The following is a 26,697-nucleotide window of genomic DNA, read 5'->3' on the forward strand; positions in this document are numbered from 1 at the left end:
CGTATAGCCGGGGTCGTGAACCAATAAATTAAAGCAGAACTCCAGGCTAACAGCTAAATACACAGAAGATATACATAGAGAGAGAAGTTTTACATCCCAATAAATGTGTATTGTTGTTCATCCAGCCCTGAAATTTACACAGCTCAGTCAGACAGCACTACCCTGATGACCTGATTTTTCTCTGCTGCAGTTAAAGTAACCTTCGATCTTCAAAAATCTGCTGATAGGCAGGGTATTTATAACAGAAGAGACGCTACTGGTCTCTTCTACATAAATGCATCCTTCTGCCTGTCAGTCATTGTGTACACTGAGCCACTCTGCGAACATTTATGGCCCCGATCGGTGTCGTGGCGATTCGACTTTCTGTAAGCATGTGCGGGAGAGTGATGTTATCACGGCCCGGCCTAATAAACAGCCGAAGGCATGGAACCCAGAAGGAAGACCGGGTGAAGATGCCAGGGGGCCACTGGATCAATCCCATTGCAGTGCTGGAGGACACCCTTTGACAGGTATGGCTGCCATAATGTACTAATATGCTGTGCATACTAACACATTATGGCATAATCCACCTGGGGGCCCCTAAAAAGAAGAAGGTTAGAGGAGCTTACTGCCGCTTAAACACTTGTCTTGTCCTTTCCCCAGCCTAAGTTTGGACAGTGAAAGAGCAGCAGACTAAAGATTTCACGTCTGTTCCTTCTTCTACCATTACCATCTTTCTTACTAGCACTAATGAGCTCAACTCTTCGTTACTCTGCTTTCTTCTACTATCAGCATGTTCCTTGATAGCAATGAGCACTGCAGAACAACCGAATGGCTTCATGTGCTGCTACTCCCTCTCGCATCATGACAATCGCAGCAGAACTGCATCCTAAAAGGATAATGGCACCCAAAACGCAAGCAGCGCGCAGCGCTGTCACCCAAAAAGGAGCTCCAAGGACTCAAAGGAAAACAGTATTAGGTAATGTGCCGTTAATATGTGGCTTAGCTCTCAATGGCAGGTTAAAGTGATTGTAAAGTAATTTTTTTCCAACAAAAATAATAAACCGGTTATACTTCCCTCTTCAGTGGATTTTCACAGAGCAGCCCTGATCCTTCTCTTCACGGCTCCCTCTTCTGTGATTCTGACCCCTCCCTCCTGTTGAGTGCCCCCACGGCAGCTTGATATAGGAGCACCCGAGCCGAGTCACAGCTCCCTGTGTCCATGCAGACACGGAACCCTGTTTGGCCCCGCCCCCTCTCTCTCCTGGTTGGCTAGCTGACTGATTTACAACAGTGGCAGCCAATGGCGCCGCTGCGGTGTCGCAGAAAATCAGAAGGGTACAATTTCGGATGGCTGAGACACTCATGGACAGCGCTGGACAGAGAGGGACCTCTGGTAAGTATTAGGAGGGCCAGAGGGGGCTGCTGCCCAGAGAAGGTTTTTTTATCTTAATGCATAGAATGCATTAAATTAAATCTATTATTTTTTGGCAATAACATGGCGTCTGCAGATTTCTGTCAGTCACAGGCTATGCCACGCCCCTCCAGCCTGTGTTTTAGAATAAGAGGAAAGTGAAGCCTTCAACAAACTACATGTAATATTGCACCCCCATTATGTTTAGCTGGTTAGTGGGCATGGAGAAGAAGGGAGGCAGTGGCCTGTTCGCACAGTGTATGTGCTCACATGTGTGACTCTACAGTCACATGGGCTACTTCGATGTGATAGGGAGGAAATGCTCAGCATAAAAAAAAAAAAAAAAAAAGAAATACTCAAACTGAGCATGTGCAGAGCTGCCAACACTGTTTTGCAAATTGAATGCTGCCCAGGACTCCCCCATTGGCTCCCGCTGCTGTCAAAGTCAATCAGCGAATGAGGAGAGAAAGGGGCGGGGCCAGGCTGCGGCTCTGTGTTGGAATAGACTTCTTGCTGTTGGGGCACTCGACAGGAAGGAGGGGCCAGAGTGCCAAAAAAAGGAACCCGAGAAGAGGAGGATCCAGGCTGCTCTGTGCAAAACCATTACACAGGGCAGGTAGTTATAACAGGTTTGTTATTTTTAACTTAAAAAAAAAAAAAGATATTTATAATAATGTGACTTTACAAATTAATTTAAGTCAGAGCCTGGAGCTAATTTAGATGGACTTCAGTGGTGAGATTTCCCTAAGTCAATGAGTGGCCCATGCTCCACCAATAATCTTGGAAAGAAAGACCCTTTAAAATATAACTGCTATAAACTGGTACCAGACATACTCCTCTGAAAATCTACATTTTGCTTTCTTTTTCAGTACAGATTTCCCTATAAAGGAGATTTCTAAAGTTCAACATCTCTTCAACATTCTTGCATTTCAGCATCTCTTCAATCGACAGCCTCTCAGCATCTCCCAGACGCACTTGCGACTGGCTGTACGCGGCTGCCTGCATCGCCAGAGATGCCTCGACAGACTCTTGCAAAGTTTCATGCGCCGGGTAGAGACGAGCGCTCCACAAACTCTTTTGGTCGCTAGAAAAAAGCTTTTCTGAAACTGGAATGCCCCAAAGCTCCAAGCACTGCGGAAGACTCTTGCCAAATATCTGAAGCGCGTTCAGATCCGACAACGAAGCCGCACTCCTTTTCAAGTCGTCCTCAGTCCCAAACAGGATTGTCGCATACATTAGCCGTCCATCAATCACCAGGCTTAATGAACTCACAAAAGATTTGTCGGGTATGGCTGATCTGATGCTTATGCATGAGCCGCTGATGATACAGCATTCCCCTATGGAGACGCCGGGCCCCAGCCTGGAATATTCAATCACTGTGTGAGGTGAAACCTGGCACTGAGCATCTAATACGCTTTGAATGACACAGGCCTCTTTATTCACATTTTTATCTTGATCTGGAACGATGCTAAAAACGTTCGCCTGTAATCCTAGTTCTGCCCGGAGCTGGGCGTCAGAAGTAAAATGATGTAAGTATTCCTGCAAGGTCCCGATGTGATAGAATTTCGAATTGTTTAAAACGACGACGGTGAAGCCTGTTGCCCTCAATAGGAAGTAGATTTTCCTCCGCACGTCAGTCAGCTGTGATTCTATTTTCGAGACGTTGGCGGTGTTCTCTGTGTAGTCTAGCGTGGCGTCGGGCCCCAAGGCCTGCAGAAAGTCCCCGTATGCGTCGATCTCGCACTGCACGCCGCCTGACTCTTGAAAGAAAGCGAGAAGAAGTTTTGCAGTCGGGTGATCCATATAAAACAGGCTGTCGGTGTAGACTATTTCGGAACAGGGGTCATTTTTTTCATGGCTTTCTTTATTTGGGTGAACGGTAACGGCGCCCGATTGGCGCATTTTCTCCACGGAGGGCTTGTGCAGGTAGGATTTGCAGGATCTAATTTGCAGATTGCTAAATTCTAAGTCAGATTTTTCCAACACAAACACCCCATGGGTAGTGCCTATAGCCAGCGTAGAAGGGTGAGCTAGAGCAGTGATGCCAGGCCTATCAAATTTAACCATCTCCTGGCTTGAATACAGCTCTATGTCATCGGCACAAGTTACCAGGACACCCGGCTTCATGTTGGAGGGGAAGTCGATGTAAATCGCCAGTTTTAAATCAATCATTTGATAAACGGGGTCACCGAAGGGCAAGGCTGTGAAGATCTTCCCCAAGGCGCTCGCATGGGGCAACCGCTGGCTGTAGCCACCTAAAGAAGAGATGCAAATTATAGATGACCAATAGTGCAGTGTAAATTAAAATTGAGCGAACAGACAAATATTTTTATCGTAAAGTGATTGTAAAGCCATATTTTTTTTCTTAATTTTTAAAATAAGAAACATGTTATACTTACCTGTACTGTGTAATGACAGCCCTGATCCTCATCTTCTCAGGCCCCCTGCCAGCGATCTTGACTCCTCCTCCACCTGCTGAGCGCCCCCTACAGGGGAACTCACACGTGCTCACGAGCCAGCTCTGTGTCCATTGACACACACAGAACAGCTCATATCCGCCTCCTCACTGGATGTGAATGACAGCAGCGGGAGACACTGTCTGAACCAATGAGGACTTGTGCACACCGCTGGATCAAGATGGGGCGGGGGAGCTGGACAAAGAAGGTTTTTTTACCTTAATGCAGCAAAGAGGAGCTCAAGCCATTTTTCAGTTTATTAAAGTAGGAGTAAACTCCAATGCATTAACTCTAGCCGTATAGGCCTACCTATAGGTACAGTAAATATCTCCAAAACTTGCACCGTTTAGGAGATATTTACTGTACATGCAGCCACTGACATCAACAGCGCATACGCTCCAAAGCAACGGCATGAAAAAACCTTCTGTGTGCAGCAGCCCCCTGAGCCCCATCTCGATTCAGTAATGTTGCACGTGAGATTTGGCTGTCCTGGACTCTCCATGCGCAGGAGTGACGTCATCGTGGCTCTGGCCACTTACACAGCTGGAGTCTGCGAACCCGGAAGGAAGACTGGGTGAAGATGGAAGGACCTTCAGCGGTGACAGTGCGCCATACTGCAAGGCTTCGGTTTCAGGTAAGTTTCACAAAACGTGCTGGTATGCGATGCATACTAGCACATAAGGATATTGCCCTTCAGGTTTAAAACAAAAAAAAAAAAAAAAAAAAAACACACACCCAGCAGTTTACTACCGCTTTAGAAGTCAGCAACAACAAACAGTCAGACACTTACCTGTCCCAGGATCCAGCGATGTGCTCACCCGAGCTACCCTTTCCCTCACCCGAATCACCCCTTCCCTCCATTTTCTGTCCCTGGCATCTCAACTTTGGGGACTGGGCTGTGACAGCTTGCAGCTTCATACCTGGGTACCCACTGCGCATTGAAAATGATCCCGCAGTCTTCTGAGACCTGGGATCTTTCCCAGATGAACGGAGAGGGAGGGAGGGGAACCTCCCGTCTGATCCCCTAAGCGATCCAAGTGGAAGTGGGAGCGGGTACCTGTCAAAACCAGATATTTGGAACAGAGGAGAGGGGAGGAGGCTTTAAGCAGAGTTTCCCCTTCTGGGTGGAGCTCCGCTTTACAGTAAAACCCCTTCAGCCTTTAAAACCACTTTAGAATTCTGGGATACATCTAGCTACTCTTAAAACTGTCTCTTCCCCCTCCTAACATCTGACTAACCTGTGTAAGAAAGTTTCATATACTTACCTTTTTTCAGGTTGCTCCAGTCACGTGATACAACTCCCGTATGTCAGCTAGCAGTGGCAGCAGGGGAGAGGAGGGAGCGCTGACAATGGCTGGGCTATAGTAAGGCTATCAGCGAAGTCATCACTCTCGGGCATTCCAGCCGCTGTCGAGTGCTCTCTCCTCTCCCCTGCAGCCAGCGCTGTCTAACACAGGGAAGATCACCAGAATGCAGCGGCCTGAGAATAGGCAAGTAAACAGATCTTTCTTGATTTTCTGAGATTTCCAAGATTATCTGCTTTTCTTCTCAGAAAGACAGAGCCATCTTTATTTAGGCATCATCCAGGGTCACCGGATTGAGATGCCAACTGAACAGAGAACAAGGTTTATCCCTTTGTCTGCAATTCTTGGCTGTGCTCTCAAACGTATCACACAGATCAGCCTCTGCTGCAGCCTCTCACCTAATAGTGGTAATAAAGTGTATAAAAATTGGACCCTTGGGCAGTTTAAGTCATAATGTGCTAATATGCTCAACATACAGACTTGCCTTAAGGCCTCTTTAACACTTATGCGACCTGAAATGTGATTTTGCCAAAACTTTGACGCAATGTTGACTAGACTTGAAGCAATGGCAGTGTAATCTTGAGGTCCATTGACCTCAAGTCGCATCAAAGTCAGACCAAAGTAATGCAGGGACTACTATGAAGTCGCTACAACTTGAATTTGCACGGGTATGAGCAGTACTCATTGGAAATCAAGGGGTACGACTTGTCATGCGACTTTGCAGTCCCAAGTCTCAGGACAAGTCGCACAAGTGTGAAAGGGGCCTAAAACAAAGTCCTTTAGCTTGCATGCTATCACCGCTTTCATTTTCACCATCTTTCGCCCAGGTTCGGGCTCTCAGGCCATTTGAATTGCCGAGCCTGCGATGACGTCACTCTCACGCATGCACGCGGGAGTCACAGTTTCGGCTTAATAGGTGGCATACTCGATTGAGTCATCCATTCAAAGCACAGTGCTCATGGGTCGCTAAAATGTGACTATATCCTAAACTGTACCTACAGCTAAGCCTTATTATAGGCTTACCTGTAGGTACAAGCTATAAAGTGGAGTTTAGAACCGCTTTATGACTTGCTACAAAGTTAAAACGTGTCAGGCTGATCACTGGAGAGGAGACTGAGGAAATTATTCCTCCTCCCTGCAGCAGACTGATGGCATAATCACAGCCTAGGCAAAGTCACTGACTAGAGCCCAATGGCTGCTGTTAATTATAAAAAGGTGGAGCTATTTTTTAAAAAAAAATACCTTTGCTTTATATTGGGACAGGTTAGAAATGACATTGGTGGTCAGTGTATGCAGAAAACCAAACCGTTGCTGGTTGTTTAAGGAACCCCAGCAACTTCAGGAGGAATCCCAGGGATTCATAGAACCCAGGTTGAGAAAGACTGCCAAGACAGTTATCAAGTGACTCCACCAGCTGCACCGGATAAATGGCAAGTTAAATATGAGATCCACTTACAAGTAAAAGGGAGTTGGAGTGCCCATTTTCCTGTTCCATCGGTATGCATCATTAAAAGTTTAAAAAAAAACGAGGCACTTATCATAGGCCTGAACCACTCGGCAAGCAAAAAGTTCCTGACAGACAAGGATGTTCAGATAATTGAAAATCAACACCAGACCCATTCAATAGACATCGGATCGATTACGTTTAATTAGTTAAAACAAGATCATTGAAGATAATGTATTGACCGCAAAACATATCCTGTGTTGGCTAATTATTTCCCTGACCTGTTTAATGAGGAAATTATCAGAAAAAAAAACCCTATCCAGATCAATAAAATGTACAAAACATACCAGCATGGATTAGCATGACTGTAAAAGAATCCAATTTACTGGGGTACAGCTGATGCAGGCAGTGCAGGGCGTACAATGTAGATCCTCCATTCCCTGCAGAAAAAAGAATGGAAAATTACAATCTGGCACAGTGTTTGAACTTTAATATGTTAGAAATGAAACTTATGGATCTAAAGGCATCTACAAGAAAATTATATTATACATGTTCCCTTATGTCCTTTAAAGGAGTTGTAAAGGCAGAAGGTTTTTTTTTTATCCAATTGCATTCTATGCAGGAAGATAAAAAAAGCCTTCTGTATGCAGCAGACCCTCTAATACTTACCTGAGCCCTTCTCTATCCAGCGATGTTGCAAGAGTTTGTCAGCTGCCCAGTACTCCCCTCCCTATTGGTGAAGAGACAGCAGCGTGGCACAATTGGCTCCCACTGCTTTCCGTCAGCCAGCCAATCAGGAGGGGGGGGTGGCGTTACTGGGTCGTCAGGGAGCTGTGACTCGACTCGGGTGCTCCATAACAAGCTGCTTGCTGTGGGGGCACTGAACAGAAGCACTGAAGAGGGAGCCGAGAAGGGGATGATTCGGGCTGCTCTGTGCATGTAGAACATGTTTGAAAAAAAAAAAAAACAAGACATTACACTCACTTTAACTGCAGCTCTTGCGAGCATGGCGAACCCTCCTCTCCCCGCCAACCCCAAAATCAGGTCACAAATGTAGGCTGGAGGTCTCCGCTTAAACTCCAATAAGTCAATCTGGTGTTTCCTGCAATAGGTTCTGGCTGACCAGGAGTCCGTATAACGCCTTACATACTGTGGATATGCATAGAGAAAGGTCTTAAACACTGCACACTTAGCAAAGCCATTAATAAAAACACGTGAAAGCAGCCACATCCAAAGCCACTCCCCTAACATGTTTCAACCCACCCATGGGGCTTAATCATGCCGTGAGCGGAGTGGCTTTGGATGAAGCTGGCTGAGGCTGCTTCAGAGTGGTTCTAAAGGCAGAAGGTTTCTTTTCAATGCAATTTATGCATTAAGAAAAAAAACCTTCTGTGTGCAGCAGCCCCCTCAATGCAATCTCGATCCAGCAATGTTGCACAAGAGATTTGGCTGTCCCTTCAGATTGGCTAAGACAAAGCACCATACGCCATTGGCTCCCGCTGCTTTTAAAATCAGTGAACTAATCGGGAGAGAGGGGGGCAGGGCCGAGCCATGACTCAGGTGGCCCCATAGCAAGCTGCTTTCTGTGGGGGCAGGAAAAAGGGTCCAGGAGTGGCCGCAAGAGACCCGAGAAGAGGAGGATCCGGGCTGCTCATATAGGAAAATACAGTTACTGGCCACTGAGGCACTCCCATTGGTTTGTGGGGTAGCCTGGTCACTTGTTGCTGGTGTGTTGACAACTGAAAATTTGCAACACCTTTTTTTTCCCTCTTTTGAAACACAGGAATACCTCTTATTCCATATGTTATACACTTACCCCATGTAGGAAATGAATATAAACTTACCCAATGGGGCAGGGCTGAGGAGCGCTAAAGGACCTTGTCCTCATACGGCTTCCCAAAGAGTAATGGTCACTGACTGTGAAAGAGACAAGGTTACTTTGCTCATTCTGTAAATAAGCACCTTTGTCCCACTGACACTTATCTCTCTAGCAATCCCCCACCCACCTAGGGTTGGCTGGTGTCACAACAAGAGGAAGTGGTGAAGATACCCTCATATCTGACAGAGAGGGTATCGCTCTTGTTCCACTGTAGACCACCATCTAAATAACAAGCCATTCACCAGAGACAGTCAACTGCAGCCTAGGTTTATTGCAATGACAACACAGTGTTGAGGCCAAAAAATTCAATTTTAGTCTAATGTGACTACCTCAAAACGCACCTTGAAGATTCTGAGGCAACATAGAAAAGTGTTATGGTCAGGTGAGACTGAATGTGAATTGTTTGGCCTCAATACCAAATGATAATGTATGGCGAAAATCCAATACAGCTCACCATCCAAATAACACCATTTCTACAGTAAAGCATGAAGGGGGTAATATCCTGTTACGGGGGGTGGTAATATCGTATTATGGGGGTGTTTCTCTGCAGCAGGAACTAGAGCACTTGTAAGGATAGAAGACAAATGGATGGGGCAAAATATCATCAAATTATTGAGGAAAATCTGCTGCCCTCTGCCAGAAAGTTGTCAATTGAAAGACCGGTTTAACTTCCAACATGACAATGACCCAAAACACACAGCAACAATTAGCACTGATGGTTGAAGAAGAAACAGGTGAATCTCCTTGCATGGCCTCACCAGAGCCCAGACCTAAACCCCATTGAAAATCTGCGGAATGACTTGGAGACTGCAGTCCACAAAAGGTCACCATTAAATTTAACGGATTTTGAGCAGTTTTGAAAAGAAGAGTGGGCAAATATTGCAAAGTGTAGATGTGCAAAGTTAGTAGAGATGAATCCTAACACACTAAGGGCTGAAATTAGAAAAAAAAGTTGGTCCAACAAAATACCGACATAAAGGGAATGATCCTTTTTCCAACTCCGTGATTCTGTTTTTTTATTTTTTTTGTGCCACATTGGTGTTCATCTTTAACTTGGATAAGTTGCAATAAATACAGCTGGATAAAACAAAAACTGTGCCTGTCTTCATTTCAGGCTGCAAAGCAACAAAATGTGATTATTTTAAAAGGAGGGGTGATGCTTTTCTATACCCACTGTATATCCTATCAGAATCATAGCACATACATGAGATATGGACCTCTGCTGGGAGAAAGATTTACTGACCAGATGGCCTTCAATGTTAATTCAATACCCCTGATCTATATTATCCAAGAGAAACAGATAGTTCTATAGACAAATGTACAGAGCATCTGGAAAGTATTCACAGCACTTTTTCTACATTTTGTTATGTTACAGCCTTATTCCACAATGGTTTAAATTCATTATTTTCCTCAAAATTCTACAAACAATTCCCCATAATGACAACATGAAAGAAGTTTGTTTAAAATCTTTGCAAATTTATTAAAAATAAAACCACATGTACATAAGTATCACAGCCTTTGCTCAATACTTTGTTGAAGCACCTTTGGCACCAATTACAGCCTCAAGTCTTTGAGTATGATGCTACAAGCTGGGCACACCTATTTTTAGGCAGTTTCTCCCATTCTTCTTTGCAGGACCTCTCAAGCTCCATCAGGTTGTATGGGGAGCATCAGTGCACAGCTATTTTCAGATCTCTCCAGAGATGTTTAATCAGGTTCAAGTCTGGGCCACTCAAGCACATCCGCAGAGTGGTCTCTTAAGCCTCGTACACACGTACCGATCAGCCGTCTTTTGTCCAGGGCTGTCGTGTCTGTTGAAAACTGCAAAAAAGACTGCTCACGAATTTTGTCTGCCAACAACAGCCAACTGCAGAAGTGATGTCATGTGATGGTTAACTTTCCTTGTCTTTTTTCTTTTCTGAGCATGCCCAGTCTTGCTAATCTGCTGTCTGTCGGCCGAAATCTGTACTGACTGGTGAACAATCGGCCGTTCTGGTGTTGGCCAACAAAAATTTTAATGCCTGCACGACACATTCTGTTCGGCCGAAAATGCGCTGTCGGCTGTCGGAAGCATCATACTAACAAGCCTACAATCGGCCAATCGGTCGTCGGCCGAATATTTACGGCCGACAATCGGTACGTGTGTACGAGGCTTAAGTCACTCGTTTGTGATCTTTGCTGTATGCTTAGAGTTGGTACCCTGTTGGAAGATGAACCTTCGCCCCAGTCAGGTCCAGAGCGCTCTGGAGCAGGTCTATATCAAGGATGTCTCTGTACATTGCTGCATTCATCTTTCCCTCGACCCTGACTAGTCTTCCAGTTCCTGCAGCTGAAAAACACCCCCACAGCATGATGCTGCCACCACCATGCTTCACTGTAAGGATGTATTGGCCAGATGAGCGGTGCCTGGTTTCCGCCAGACATGACGCTTGCCATTCAGGCCAGAGTTCAATCTTTGCTTCATCAGACCAGAGAATTTTGTTTCTCATGGTCTGAGAGTCCTTCAGGTGCCTTTTGGTAAACTCCAGATGGGCTGTCATGTGCCTTTTACTGAGGAGGCCTAATTGGCGGATTGCTAAAGAGATGGTTGTTCTTCTGGAAGGTTCTCCTCTCCTCACAGAGAAACACTGGAGCTCTGTCAGAGTGACCATCAGGTTCTTGGTCACCTCCCTGACTAAGGCCCTTCTCCCCCGATCGCACAGTTTAGCCGGGCAGCCCGCTCTAGGAAGAGTCCCGGGGTTTCAAACTTCTTCCATTTACAGATCTTGGAGACCACTGTGCTCGCTGGGACCTTCAAGGTTGCAGAACGTTTTCTGTACCATATCTGCGCCTCAATACAATCCTGTCTAAAGACAAATCCTTGGATGTCTTGGTTTGTGCTCTGACATGCACTGTTAACTGTGGGACCTTATATAGACAGGTGTGTGCCTTTCCAAATCATGTCCAATCAACTGAATTTACCACAGCTGGACTCCAATCAAGTTGTAGGATGATCAGTGGTTACAGGATGCACCTGAACTCAATTTTCAGTGTCATGGCAAAGGCTGTAAATACTTATGTACATGGGATTGGTTTCGTTTATTTTAAAGAGGTTGTAAACTCAAAAAAAAAAAAAAAAAAACTGTAAGACAAAGGAATAATGAGCTAGTATGCATGGCATACTAGCTCATTATGAAATACTTACCTTAGAACGAAGCCCCTGCAGTGCCACCTGCTCACCAGTGACACGCTTGACATGTTCGGGCCATCCTGCTTTCTGGTTCGCGTTCTCCGGCCACCTGATTGGCCGGAGGCTCGATGACATTACGGCACAGGGCTTTGAAGGAACGGCACGGGTGGCCATTCCTTCAGAGCGCATGTGCGGATGATGTCATCGGCTGCATGAAAAGTAAATATCTCCTAAGCGGTTCAAGTTTAGGAGATATTTACAGTACCTATAGGTAAGCCTATAATAAGTTATCAGAGTGGGTTTACAACCTCTAATACATTTGCAAAGCTTTCAAACAAACTTCTTTCACATTTTCATTATGGGGTAATGTTTGTAAAATTGTGAGGAAAATAATGAATTTAACCACTTAAAGACCGGTAGATTTTAACCCTTCCTGACCAGGCCCTATTTTGCGATTCCGAACCGCGTTCATTTAACGGACAATTGCGCGGCCGTGCGACGTTGTATCCAAATAAAATTTATGTCCTTTTTTTCCCCCACAATTAGAGCTTTCTTTTGGTGATATTTGATCACCTGTGCGATTTTTAATTTTTGCGCTATAAACAAAAAAAGAGCGACAATTTTGAAAAAAAAAAAAAAACAATATATTTCACATTCTGCTATGGAACATTCTCAAAAAAATAAATAAATAAATAAAAATTTTAAAAATCAAAAATGTTTTAACATTTTAGGCCAATTTGTTGTCTGCTACATATTTTTGGTAAAAATCACAATAAGATTTGTTTGCGCAAGTTAACGCGTTTACTAACTACGGAAAGATTTATATAATTTTTTTTTATTTTTTGCTAGTAATGGCGGTGATCTGAGATTTTTTTCGGGACTGCGACATTGCGGCGGACAGATCGGACCCCTAACTGACATTTTTGGGGGGACCAGTGACATTACTACAGTAATCAGTGCTATAAATATGCGCTGTTACTGTAATAATGACACTGGTAAAGAAGGGGTTAACCCTATGGGTGATCAAAGGGTTAAATGTATGCCTCATGCTTACTGACGTGTGTGGGGGGAGGGGGTTCTGTGACACAGACATAGATCGCAGGTTCAACTATGCTGAATCCTGTGATCTCTCCCTGTCTGTCCCTGAGAAGATCCGCCTGCATTGTTTACATAAGCAGGCGGGTCTTCTCACACTTTCCCCGACGATCGGGAAAATAGGCGGCGATCACCGCCTCTCCTCCTCCGGCTCGACTCCCACTGTGTCTACACACAGCGGAAGCGAGCCTCCGGGGGCGCGCACGCGCCGCCGAGACCACTAGGAGTCCAGCGACGCAAGTCTACGTCGCTGGACCCAGGGGAGCTGCACTGCCACAGTAGGAATACTGTGAGCAGTCGGCAAGTGGTTAATCCATTTTGAATTAAGGCTGTAACATAACAAAATGTGGAAAAAGTGAAGCGCTGTGAATAATTTCCGGATGCAATGTTCATACAGTGGAATTAGAGATTGATGGATTGACTAACGCATTTATAGACAACTATTCATTATTTCTAACATATACAGATTTTCTTCTTCCTTTACCAGACCATTCTACATAGGAGTACAGCCCTCTGTGCAATGAAGGAGACACATCTGATGGGTGTAGAGGATAATGGCTCGGTAAAGGCTTTAAGCACACACAGTGCTGCCAGTGACAGGCTAAGCTCCTTTATTGTTGTGTGTGTGGGGTACGTCAGGGAAGAACACACACAGCACCTGACGTGTTGATACATCCAGGAGACCCGGTGACAGTTCATTAAGTGACAGTACACAGAGCAGTGATTCGGGGGAAGTGGAGTGTCGTGGAGGGAAGATTAGAGGGGGGGACGCCGGTTTGTTTCTCTAACGAACAATAAGGCTCGGGGATGGTGGGATATTTATAGGCTCGGATCGCACGCTAATTGGTGAGCTGGGTGCAGGGCGGCAGACACAAAGCCCCCTCAGATGGAATCTCGGCTCTTGTGCACGCTGCGTTCAGGCTTAAGACTTCCAATTATAAAAATAGCTGAAGAGCTCACCTATTTTGGGTCCCGGCGGATCAGAGAAAACGTGATAACGAACTCCGAGAGGAAGTTCTTTTCTGGCTAGTTTATCAGCAATCTGCTGCTGATAGGCTCTCTCTTGTTGTTTGTCGGCCGCTGTAATGACAATCACATCCCAGAATTCCCCAGGCTGCGCTTCTCTACCTGTAGACATTAGAAAAAAGAAATGTTATTCGCAATGGATGGCAGAGGCGCAGTGGGGCTTTAGATAACAGAGAACTAAAAGTGTTTTTTATTCTATTACATTGCAATTCTGCTAATTTCTGAAAGTTTATAAAGCGATCCTTCATATCATGCTATAAGACTTCTATAAAAAGCTTTAAAAGTGGTTGTAAACCTCAGACATGAAATAGGAACAAAGCATATCCTTTGTAGTGTGTACTTGTCTCAGTCCAGAGCACTGAGTGTCACTTCTGTCTGCTATCAGAATGAATCACTTCTTACACCAAGAGGTAAAAAAGGGGACAGGGGAGGGTTCTCCAGCACACCGCCTGTGAATGACAGCATCAGCTCTGTTCCTGTGTGAAGGGGGGGGGGGGGGGGGGTCCCTTCCCTCCAATTAGATTTCACTGAGCCCTGTAGTGTGTAACTTCAGATCTGCTATCTGCATGAGTCACTTCTGACAAGTTTTTCCTGACACAGAGAGAAAAAATGTAACAGCAGAGGGAGCTCCAGCACACAGCCTGTGATTGACAGCCTAAGCTCTGTTCCTGTGTGAAGAAGGGGGTTGTGTCGCTTCCGTCCAATCAGCTCTCCTCGCTGAGCTCTGCAAAGTGTAACTTCAGCTCTCCACCCCCTTTTTTCTGACAACTCAGACAAGCTTTATAAATTCTGGACTTTGAATAGATGTAGGGAAGAGAAGACTGCATATAAACAGGTACGACTTATGTAGAAGGATTGGTTTCATCTCTGTATCTCAGTCATCTGAGGTCAACCAATTCACTGGGTACATGTAAGGGTTTACAATCATTTGAAGAAATTAAACTGTAAAGTTGTAAAAGCAGAAGGTTTTTTTATCCTAATTCATTTTGTGTGCAGCAGCTCCCCCTCCTAATACTTACCCGAGCTCTCGATCCAGCGATGTACAGAGACCCTTGCCTCTCTGGGGACTCGCACTACTGATTGGCTATTGGCAGCAGCGGGAGCCAGCCAGTGAGCCAATCAGGAGGAGGTGGGGACAAACAGCGGCTCCGTGTGTGAATGGACACACAGAGCAGCGGCTCAGCCCTGATGCCCCCATATCAAGCTGTTTGCTGCGGGGGCACCCGACAGGAGGGAGGGGCCAGGAGTGCTGGCGTGGGACCCAAGAATAGGATGATTGGAGCCACTCTGTGCAGAACCAACTGCACAGAGCACGAAGTATAACATGCTTATTATTTTAATGAAAAAAAAATAAATGAATAAAGCTTTACAACCGCTTTAACGTCTAATTAGGTGGCTGCGCTTGCTGGGCTCTCTCATATGAAAGCCCAGAACTATATTTTCCTTTGTTGACTGTTCATTTAGGGCAAAGTATCGTTGTAAAGGTTCCCCCCATTGATAGTCACCTTACCAGCTTAAAGCGGAATTCCACTCAAAAATTGAACTTCCGCTGGTCTCCCCCCCCCCCCTCCGATGCCACTTTTGGCACCTTTCGGGAGGGAATAAGTACCCGTTTTTGACGAGTACCCTGTCCCCACTTCCGTCTGACCTCACCGCGGTGAGGTACATCAGAACTCCGGCCCTCTCCTCCTCCCTCCACTTCTAGGCAAGTAAGAGAGCGCAGCACGCTTCACGCATGTGCAGTAGGAACCTGGGCGTGAAGCCGCAAGGCTATGCTGCCGGGTTTCCTTACCGGCAATGGCGTCGGCAGCATCCGACAAACGATGGAAACATCGGCTGCGGTGCCGACATCGCTGGACTCCAGGACGGGTAAGTGTCCTAATATTAAAAGTCAGCAGCTACAGAATTTGTATGTGTAGCTGCTGACTTCTAATTTTTGGAGGGTGGGGCGGAACTCCACTTTAACTTCGTCACCCCCTCTTCCATCACAGTGTCGGACGCTAGGGGATGTCACTCCTTCTGCCATGTGACAGTCTTAAGGCCTAGTAATTGGCTCCTAGACCACAATGATGTCACATAGGAGGAGGTTGTATGCTTGACTATACCTAGAAGTACCAGGCTGCCTATTGCCAAACCACTCATCTCAACAGCAATCTTCCCATAAGATTATATGAACCTTTAAAGTTGGATTCCAGGCTTCCATTACTAAACAAAGTGGTTGCAGTGTGTGTGACGTCTAATGTATTATTAGCTACATACAGTATACAGCTCTGTGTTTTGGCAGCAGTACAGGCAACTTCCAGAATTAATAAGTGTTGGGCTGAGGGCTTCTCCACCATTCAGAAGAAGTCTTGTATTTTTTTTAATGATCACAAAGCTTCCTCTGATTGAATGGGTTGCTTTTGGCGGTGGTACAGCCTGTGGACGGGACTGGGAAGTATTTTTTCTGTGGCAGGCCACTAAGTGATGCATCCACCCCTGTGTGTACAGGGCTGTCAGGTCTCCATCAAACAATGTGACAGGTAAGGCGCTGGGAGGTAAGAGAGGTTTAAGAATGCTCCTCAATCTCTCTATTTTACCGCAAGCACAAACTAGGCCTTACCGGTATTGTCCTTCCCCAGTCTGTGACTAGAGAGCAAGGTGGATTGGATTTAATTTAAGTCAATTTAAATCGCTAGTAAAAAGGCTTAATTTAAACCAACTCGATTAAATCATAATTTTTAAAGAGCAACTGTCATCTCTGTCCCGCAGAGGCTCCTCCTCTGACCAGCTTTTGATTCACCGACAGTCCCATTCACTTTAATGGGACGGCTGGTGATGCGGAAGTGACACAACAAGGTGTGGGACGTGGCGGCAGCAGGTGAGTGGATGCCCGCTAACAGGAGCTGTCATGATAAATCTGAAATGACAGGGGCTCTTTAACCACCTCCCACCCGGGCCATTGTACATATCCGGCCGGGTGGGAGTCTCGTCCTTCTGATCGGCCGTTCCGGAACATCCTTCAGAAGGAGAGAGATCGCGCCCCCGCGGGCACGCGCAGCGGCGCGATCTCAATGTGCCTGTGTCCCTAGGACACAGAGCGACAAGATGCGGCAGGAGGGCCCTGTGATTGGCCCTCCTGATCACATGACGGCTGTGTCCAATCACAGCCGTCATGTAATGTCAATACAGCCGTTGTAACGGCTTCGATCTCTTCTCCTCCTGACAGATCCTGTCAGTGAGGAGAAGAGGAGAGTATCGATTCTGCAGCCGGGGTGATCAGTGAATATTTCATAGTACTCACTGATCACAGGGGGGGGGTCTGTGCTGGTAATCAGATGATTGATTACCAGTGCAGCCCTGGGGGGAGGGGGTGCCACTAGAGCCACCAGGGATGCCCACCCATGACCACCAGGGATGCCCACCATGGCCACCAGGGATGGCAAACAGGGCTCAGAGAGCCTTCCAGTGGTGCCCCCCTATCAGTGCTGCCCACCAATGCCATCTATCAGTGCTGCCCACCAGTGCCCGTTATTGCCATCTATCAGTGCCGCCCACCAGTGCCCATTATTGCCCACCAGTGCTGCCTATCAGTGCCCATCAGTGCCGCCCATCAGTGCCACCTATCAGTGCCCATCAGTGCCACCTATCAGTGCCACCTATCAGTGCCACCTATCAGTGCCCATCAGTGCCCACCAATGCTGCATATTAGTGCTATCTATCATTGCCACATATCAGTGCCCATCAGTGCTGCATATCAGTGCTACCTATCAGTGCTGCATATCAGTGCCACCCCATCAGTGCCTGTCAGTGCGGCATCATCAGTGTTCATCAGTGCAGGAAAAAACATATCTATTTACAAAATTTTATAACCTAAACAAAAAACTTTTTTTTTTTTTTTCAAACTTTTCGGTCTTTTTTTATTTGTGTACCAAAAAAGAAAAAACCTGGCGGTGATCAAATACCACCAAAAGAAAGCTCTATTTGTAAAGAAAAAATGACACAAATTTGGTTTTGGTACAGCGTTGCATGGCCGCGCAATTGTCATTCAAAATGCAACAGCGCTAAAAGCTGAAAATTGGTCTGGGAAGGAAGGGGGTTTAAGTGTCCAGTATTGAGGTGGTTAAAGAGGTTGTAAACTCGCATTTTTTTTTTTTTTTTTTGCACCCTGCAAGAGAAAGACATAATGAGCTAGTATGCATCACATACTAGCTCATTATGCAATACTTACCTTAGAGCAAGCCCCCGACGTGCCGCTCACTCACCTCTATGACGGGCGACATGTCCAGTCGCCCGTCTTCCGGGATCGCGGCATCCGGCCATCTGATTGGCCGGAGCCGCGGTGACGTCACTCCCGCGCACGTGCTCGAGAGCCGACAGTCACGGCACGGGGCTCTGAAGGAACAGCACGAGCGGGTGTTCCTTCAGAGCGCATGCGCCAGTGACGTCACTGGCTGCATGTAAGGTAAATATCTCCTAAACGGTGCATGTTCAGGAGATATTTACAGTACCTATAGGGAAGCCTTATCATAGGCTTACCTATAGGTACAAGTTGTAGAGGAGGGTTTACTTCCTCTTTAAACGTAAAAACTCATTCTTGCTGGTAGATAGTGCGAAATTGTGCGAATGCATCAATGCAGCACATGTTATCTCAGCTTGCAGAGCTTGGATTCATTAAATGAGTTTACCAAAAATATAAATATTGAAGAAGAATATACAGTTTAATGCTACATAACCAAGCTCCATTTTATGCTGAATAAACTAAATTATTAATGTATCTTAAAAAGATTTTTACTCCAAAAGCATTTTTATCAAATAAATTTGATAAAAAAATAAATTAGATTAAAAAAAAAAAAAAAAATTGATTTATATCCACTGTGCTAGAGAGCAAAAGGAGAAGCAGCAGACTGATGAGCTCATCTCTCTGCTCTCTCCTTCTATTAGCATAGCCCTCGTCGGTACATGAGCCCTGCAGAACAATGCAATGATTGGCTCCTTGTGCTGATTCTCCCCCTCCCAGTCTAAATGAAATATATATATATATATACTCACATACACACACACACACACACACACACACTATATACTTTATGTACATCTATCTCCATGATTTCCATAATTAAAAAAATACAAATGTGCATTACCGGTGTCATATCTGCCTGGAGCCCTGTTTTAACATCGAATACATTTCAGATTTACGAATGAAAAGGTTTTTTGTTTTTTTACCCTGAAGGGTACAATTGGGCTTGAAGTCTGAAATATTCCTGTGCGTTTTCTGCATATTTTTTTTTTGTAAATATCGCTTCCAGGACAGATTTCAGGAAACTTCAACCATCAAACAAATCGCTTCTCTATTATCTGTTCTTGGTGACGAATCACAAGTGGCTGTACATCGTTCATTTCTAGTAATATTTGCTGAAAAAGCAAATTTTGAGAAAGTGGCCCCGGTCTCCCCGGGGACCCGTGTGATAGAGAAAGCAGCCAGGAGCAGATTAATTAAAATCTACCAATCGCCTGATTTCGCTGATCCTCCTCCCCAGTATCCAAACTTGTCAGGCAATCTTCAGACTGGGCGCCAGAGAAAAAAAAGAAAAGGAAAACGTGTTCTTTTAATTGACTAAAGCAGCTGTCACTGAATATTTCAATGCACTGAGATGAAACTTAATTACGACCTATTCTTTGCAATGTTCGTGGTGCGGTGTACATGCAAGTGTAATTGCTGAAGGGAGGACATGACAGGTACTCATTTGTTATGCGCGTTTTCTGCTACTCAGGAGTGCCAGTCGGGTGGGATTTGTAGGTAACCCGTTACTACCCAGGGGCTCATAGCTATTACCCGCCACCGCTCCCCTTATTTCGGACTATCAGTCTGTAACTGACAGCTCAGCATGCAGGGAAGTCTGCAGCACCCTATCAGAGTCTCTGCTGCAGCCGGAAAGGTCATCAAGGACTTTTTTGGTGTCGTTGATTGGTTTAGGGTTAGTTTTCATGAAATGGATATGGGAGCCAAATGTTGCCAACTTGTCTTTAAAACCCAACGCTAGGATTTTCAACCACTTTATACAGCATATATACCCTAACCCCTTGCCCCCACTTCACCTTTAAATGGATCTTAACCCTCTTAGTGGTATCCCCGAGCGTGACTCGAGGTGGATTTTTTATGCTACTATCGGTATCCCCGAGTCACGCTGGGGGTAGATGTGCAGAGCGTGCAGCGGTGTCTCTTACCTTCTCCTGGCGATCCAGCGATGATCTCCCATTGCTGTGATCGCCAGCCGAGATCCCCGCCGCTTCTCCGTCACTCTGATGACTTCCTGGTTCCGTTCCCTGCAGCAGCAATGGTGCATGGGAGCGGAACTGGGAGGGAAATTCAAATGTTGCACAAAACACAAACACATAACACATATAATTATAGAATAAAATTATATTATTGATTAGATTATAATTCATGCGTTTGTGTTTCAAATTTATCACATCTGGGATGTCTACTAGACTCTTGTTTTGGTCAGGTTTAAGTCAGTAATTACTAAGAATTGAAGGCCTATAATACATAACGCCAAATTTCCATGCAAAAAATTGTACCGCTTTTGGTACAGAATTCCTGACAGAATCATACCGCCAGGGAGGTTAATGCCAGGAGGTGGAGGCAGAGTTCCTGAGCATGTGATTAAAACGGAGTTCCAACTAAAACCAAAAAAAAATAAAAATACCCCGGGACAGTCAGGGCTAGTGCATTCCACAATGGCTAGCCTCTGATCTGTCCCGGGTTGCACTTACCTGCAAGAAGAAATACTTACCTTGAAAGTCTTCTCCAGGTGTGGGCAGCTTGAAGCCACCGCGATCCTCTTCTGAGTCCTCTTCCGTCCTCTTCGGTCCCACAATGCACTGCGCCGGCCCCGCCGTCACTTCCGGGGCTGCAGCGTCATCCCTGCACAGCTTCTGGGCATGCCCAGAAGCTGTTTAGCAAGGTAGCTCCCAGGAATCATTGCAAGCCAGGAAGTGACGACTCGCCGTGGCCGCCGAGGGGAGGAAGAGGAAGTAAGGTAAGTATATTATCTTCTAAACAAGGTAAGTAAAAAAAGAATTGCGATTATCCATTTGTTTTTCAGGTGACCCGGAGCAAGAAGATGGACGGAACTTTCATTTTAGGGTGGAACTCCCGCTTTAATGTAATTGGCTGTCACAGCAGTCACATGTTTGTGAGCCCATCGCACCAGTTGCCGATTGCAAGCGGTGACAGCTCCGGCAGTGTGCTTGGAGCCCCATGGGCACATAGATGCGATAGCCTGGTGTTAAGACAAATGGAAAGAGAGGAGAAAAGGTTAAAGGGGAACTTCATCCCCCTTTTCTTATTTTTTCTCAGCCCCCTATTCTCTTATTTTACTATTCTTATTAATCACTAGACATCCCGAAGATTTAACCCCCTTCATGACCAGGCCATTTTTTGCGATACAACACTGTGCTAGTTTAACCACTTTAAGACCGGAAGGATTTGCCCCCTTAATGACCAGGCCCTATTTTGCGATTCGTCACTGCGTTACTTTACGGACAATTGCGCGGTCGTGCAACACTGCACCCAAATAAAATTGACGTCCTTTTTTTCCCCACAACTTTCTTTTGGTGGTATTCGATCATCTGTGCGATTTTTATTTTTTGAACTATAAACAAAAAAAAAATAGCGACAATTTTGAAAAAAAAATAATAATATTTTCACATTCTGCTATATGACATTCTCGGAAAAAAAAAATGTATTAAAAAAAAAAATCAAAATTTGATTGGTTTGCGCAAAAGTTATCGCGTCTACTAATTACGGGAAAGATTTTTGTCATTTTTGTTTTTTTACTAGTAATAGCGGCGATCTGCGATTTTTTTTTGTGGGACTGCGACATTGCGGCGTACAGATCGGACCCCCAACTGACATTTTTGACACTTTTGGAGGGACCAGTGACATTACTACAGTAATCAGTGATAAAAAAATGCACTGTTACTGTAATAAAGACACTGGCAGGGAAGTGGTTAACAGTATAGGTGATCAAGGGGTTAAATGTGACCCTAGGGGAGCGATTCTAACTGTGGGGGGAGTGGCTTCTGAGATGACCATAGAGACATGTGATCCATATAGAAGGATCACATGACCTCTGATCATTTCAGGGAGAAGGTCGGCTGTGTTTACAATCGGAGCCACCTAACACACGTATCGGCTTCCCCGCTTACAACCAGGGGCGGGAGCACGCCGGCGCGCGCTCGCCCCCTAGCTGCCACTAAGCAAGGAACGTACCGATACGTTGTTTTGCCTGTAGGAGCCACTTTGCCGCCGTATACAGTAAGCGGACGGCAAGTGGTTAACTGACAATTGCGTGGTCATGTGGCATTATACGCAAATAAAATGTATGTCATTTTTTTCCCCACAAATAGAGCTTTCCTTTGGTGGAATTTGATTACCACTGTGTTTTTTATTGTTTGTGCTATAAACAAAAAAACCCACAAGTTTGAAAAAAATCTATACATATTTTTTACTTTCTGCCATAAAAACCTATCGATAAAAAAAAAAAAAAAAGTCTTCATAAATTTAGATCAATATGTATTCTGCTACATGTTTTTGGTAAAAGAAAATCCCAATAAGTGTATATTGATTGGTTTGCACAAATGTTATAGGTGTATAAGCTATGGGATATATACTGGAATTTTTATTTATTTATTTTTTATACTAGTAGAGCCGGTTCACACTACTCCGACTTGTCAGGCAACTTGGTCACCTGACAAGTAGCTCCCAATGCTGTACAATGGAACCGTTCTAATCAGAGCGACTCAAGTCACTCCGACTTAGAAAAAGGTTCCTGCACTATTTTTTGGCGAAGTCGGAGCGACTTGCATTGACTTCTACTATGAGAAGTTGTTTGCAAGCCGCGATGAAGTCGCGCTGCACGGGCGACTTCAAAGTTGCCCGAAGTCGGGGGGGCCTTTGAGTCGGATTAGTGTGAACCGGCTCATAATGGCGGTGATCAGCAACCTTACAGTGGGACTGTGGTATTGTGGCAGACAATCTGACACTCTGTGGGAATCTGTGACACTAATACAGTGATTAGTGCTAAAAATATGCACTGTACTGACACTGGCTGGGAAGGGGTTAAACATCTAGGGATTAATGTGTGCCTTGCCACTGTCTTACTGTACTGTGTGTGCTGCTTTAACTCAGGGAAGTGATGGATTTTATTCCTGGCTTTGCAGGAACACAAAATCCACCCCCCCCCCCTTCTGACTTTTTTTCACTACTGGTAGCATGAGGCGATACCTGGACCCTATAGAGGTCCTCCCAGGGTGGCACATCAATACGTGCCATTGCCAGAAGATTTGCTGTGTATCATAGTACAATCCTCAAGAGCATGGAGGAGATTCCAGGAGACAGGCAGTTACTCTAGGAGAGCTGGACAGGGCCGTAGAAGGTCCTTAACCCATCAGTAGGACCAATATCTGCTCATTTGTGCAAGAGGAATAGGATGAACACTGCCAGAGCCCTACAAAATGCAGGCCACTGGTGTGAATGTCTCTGACCAAACAATCAGAAACAGAATTCATGAAGGTGGCCTGAGGGCCCGACATCCTCTAGTGAGCCCTGTGCTCACTGCCCGACACCATGAAGCTTGATTGGCATTTGCAATTCAACACCAGGATTGGCAGGTCTGCCACTGGCACCCTGTGCTTTTCACAGATGAGAGCAGATTCACCCTGAGCACATGTGACAGATGTGAAAGGGTCTGGAGAAGCCATGGAGAATGTTATTCTGCCTGTAACATTGTTCAGCATGACCTGTTTGGTGGTGGGTCAGTGGTGGTCTGGGGAAGCATCCATGGAGGGACGCACAGACTTCTACAGGCTAGACAATGGCACCCTGACTGCCATTAGGTATCAGGATGAACTCCCTGGACCCATTGTCAGACCCTACACTGGTGCAGTGGGTCCTGTGTTCCTCCTGGTGCACGACATTGCCCGGCCTCATCTAGTGAGAGTATGCAGCCAGTTCCTGGAGGATGAAGGAATTGATATCATGGAATGACCCCCACGCTCCCCCAACCTAAATCCAATAGAACTCCTCTGGGACATTATGTTTTGGTCCATATGACGCCACCAGGTTGCACCTCAGTCTGTTCAGGAGCTCAGTGATGTCCTGGTCCAGATCTGGGAAGGAAATACCCCAGGACACCATCTGTTGTCTCATTAGGAGCATGCCCCGACATTGTCAGGCATGCATACAAGCATGTGGGGGCCATACAACTACTGAGGACCATTCTGAGTTGCTGCAATGAAATTTCAGGACTAGTCTGCTGCATCATTTTTCACTTTGATTTTCGGGGTGTCTTCGAGTTCAGCCCTCTGTAGGGTGATAATTTTCATTTCCATCAAGCGATGTGGCATCCTTTCCTTCCTAACACATTACCAGTCCATACCAGTATAGATCCTAACACATTACCAGTCCATACCAGTATAGATCCTAACACATTACCCAGTCCATACCAGTATAGATCCTAACACATTACCCAGTCCATACCAGTATAGATCCTAACACATTACCCAGTCCATACCAGTATAGATCCTAACACATTACCCAGTCCATACCAGTATAGATCCTAACACATTACCCAGTCCATACCAGTATAGATCCTAACACATTACCAGTCCATACCAGTATAGATATCCAGCATGAGATTTTCCCCATTGAGATCTGATGTGTTTTCAGTGTTTTTTTTTTTTTTTTTAGTGTATTAAATTTTGACCACAGCTTTCATTCACTCTGTTTGCACGGTGAATGATCGTACTCATATTGGTGTATTCATTCAGTTTGAAAACAAGCAGAGCTTCCAGTTTTGGGTGGTGCTCTGCTTTAAGTGCGTTATATACAGTACAATCTGGTTGTACAATCTTCTTTACATCCACCAACACCTATGTAATGATTGTATACAGACTGATTGGAGAGATGAGGTGCTCAGATCACACCATAGATTGTAAGGTGTATGGTTTACAGGAAACAGATTGTACAATCAGATTGTATGGGGTGATTGGGAGACTCTGGATCAGCTCCTGGTATGATCCTCACCTTCCCCCTGCAGATATGTACAGAGGGGTGTATACACAGGGCAATCCTCCAGGAAGTGTCAGCACTGTACACGTCATTATTATAGTATATACACCCCTCCCCCCATATATATACTCCCTGTGTACCTCTCAGAGAGCTGTACTGTCTCAGCCTGCGGTGGGTCTCCCTCTGTAAACTCCCAGCAACCGCCTGATCACCCATCTTCACTCCTGTCTTCCCCCCTGCAGCTCTGACAAGACACGTCACGGCCTCCTCCCCGCCTCGAGCGGCCATCTTTGTCGAGGGTAAGTGCCCAAAGTCGGTGTCATAGGAGAGTACAGCGGGGCGCGTAACGTTTGAAAAGAAGGAGCGTTGGCTTCCCTCAGCGACAGGCAATGGTCACGAGAGGGGCGTGGTTTCTTTGTTCTGGGCAGTTGTTAGTCAGTGGACAGGGGGCGCCTTACGTTTATGAAAATGGGGCGTGGTTTGTCTGGCCAGGTATGGGCGATAGTCGCGTGGCTTCGTTGCAGGACTAGGCGTTAGTTACATGGTAGGGCACGCCTTACTTTTCTAAAAGGGGCGGGGCTGCTTAGAACAGGTAAGGGCAATCATCAGTAACGGGGCGTGGCTTCTTTGCACAGGACTGGGTGGTAATTACATGCAGAATGGCATTTTCTGACAATTTTTGTTTCTATGCGAAAATCTGTTTCTTTGTTGCTAGAAATTTACTTAGAAGCCCCAAACATTATATATTACATAGCTCCCAACTGTCCTGGATTTCGAAGGACTGTCCCTGATTTGGACCCTCTGTCCCTCTTTCCTACTCATTTACCCCTCATTTTGGTCTGATCTATATAGTTGTATATAAAATGGCCTACTTATCTATCAAAAAGTGTTTTACAGTGCTAAACCTTTCATCCAATTTCTACATTTCTGCATGTGTAAATTCCTACGACCAATATAAAGGCATTGTAGTAGTTAAAAAAATGCCCTTGTGGGTTTGAACCAATCATTTTTTTTTGTAGAGTTCTCCTTTAACACGTTAAAACTGGAAGGATTTGCCCCCTTCCCGACCAGGCCAAATTTTGCGATTGGGCACTGCGTTATTTTAACGGATAATTGCGCGGTCGTGTGACGCTGTACCCAAATAAAATTGATTTCCTTTTTTTCCCACAAATAGAGCTTTCTTTTGGTGGTATTTGATCACCTCTGCAATTTTTATTTTTTACGCTATAAACAAAAAAAAAAAAGAGCGACAATTCTGAAAAAAAAAAACATATTTTTCACTTTTTGTTATATAACATTCCCAAAAAAAATGTAAAAAATTTGTTTTCTGCTACATATTTTTGGTAAAAAAAAAAAAAATTGCAATAGCGTCTACTAACTACGGGTAAGATTTATGTAATTTTTATTTTTTTTTTTACTAGTAATGGCGGCGATCTGCGATTTTTAGCGGGACTGCGACATTGCGGCGGACAGATCGGACCCCTGACTGAAATTACTACAGTAATCAGTGCTAAAAATATGCACTGTTATTGTAATAAATGACACTGGCAGGGAAGGGGGTAATTTTTTTATTCAACTCATCGACTATCCATGTATGTGCCTTTAAAGTCCCTATTTCAGGTTAGCAATTGCTATACCTCCCCTTTTTTTGTATTTCTTTTCGGATTATGGCACGCCTGGGTTAGCTCTCTTCCTTTCCTCTAAAAAATATTGTTGTTTTTTTCAAAATTGTCTTTTTTGGTTTACAGCTCACAAAATAAAAACCACAGAGGTGATCAATCATCAAATAACACCAAAAATATCTCTATTTGTGGGAAAAAAGGACATACATTTTATTTGGGTACAGTGTCGCACGACCGCCAGTGTTGGGGGTAA

At 45.2% G+C, this 26,697-nt stretch overlaps 2 protein-coding genes across 2 annotated transcripts in view; one reads left to right on the forward strand and one right to left on the reverse strand.

Annotated features, from left to right (window-relative positions):
• Positions 1-2,179: 2,179 nt before the first annotated feature.
• On the reverse strand, positions 2,180-25,051 carry FPGT (fucose-1-phosphate guanylyltransferase). Its single transcript, XM_082265334.1, has 4 exons — positions 24,963-25,051; positions 13,701-13,868; positions 6,945-7,037; positions 2,180-3,648 (listed from the first exon to the last, which is right to left on the reverse strand). Exons 1-4 carry the CDS (start codon positions 25,036-25,038, stop codon positions 2,240-2,242), a joined length of 1,746 nt encoding a protein of 581 aa, XP_082121460.1. The 5' UTR covers positions 25,039-25,051; the 3' UTR covers positions 2,180-2,239.
• LRRIQ3 (leucine rich repeats and IQ motif containing 3) overlaps positions 2,903-26,697 on the forward strand; it is a 117,568-nt gene continuing 93,773 nt past the window's right edge. The window contains exon 1 of the mRNA XM_082265333.1: positions 2,903-2,922. The gene's annotated coding sequence lies outside the window, so the exon portion shown is untranslated. The remainder of the gene's footprint in view (positions 2,923-26,697) is intronic.

Source organism: Pelophylax lessonae (assembly GCF_965119305.1).
Source record: "Pelophylax lessonae genome assembly, chromosome: 8".
NCBI classification, from domain to species: domain Eukaryota; kingdom Metazoa; phylum Chordata; class Amphibia; order Anura; family Ranidae; genus Pelophylax; species Pelophylax lessonae.

Coding starts and splice junctions, on each gene's coding strand:
- FPGT (XM_082265334.1), bottom strand. CDS start 25,038: ATGGGTGATCAGGCGGTTGCTGGGAGTTTACAGAGGGAGACCCACCGC. Junction 13,869..24,962: donor ACAGTACAGCTCTCTGAGAG/GTACACAGGGAG, acceptor TAATGTCTACAG/GTAGAGAAGCGCAGCCTGGG. Junction 7,038..13,700: donor TCCGCCGGGACCCAAAATAG/GTGAGCTCTTCA, acceptor TTTTTTCTGCAG/GGAATGGAGGATCTACATTG.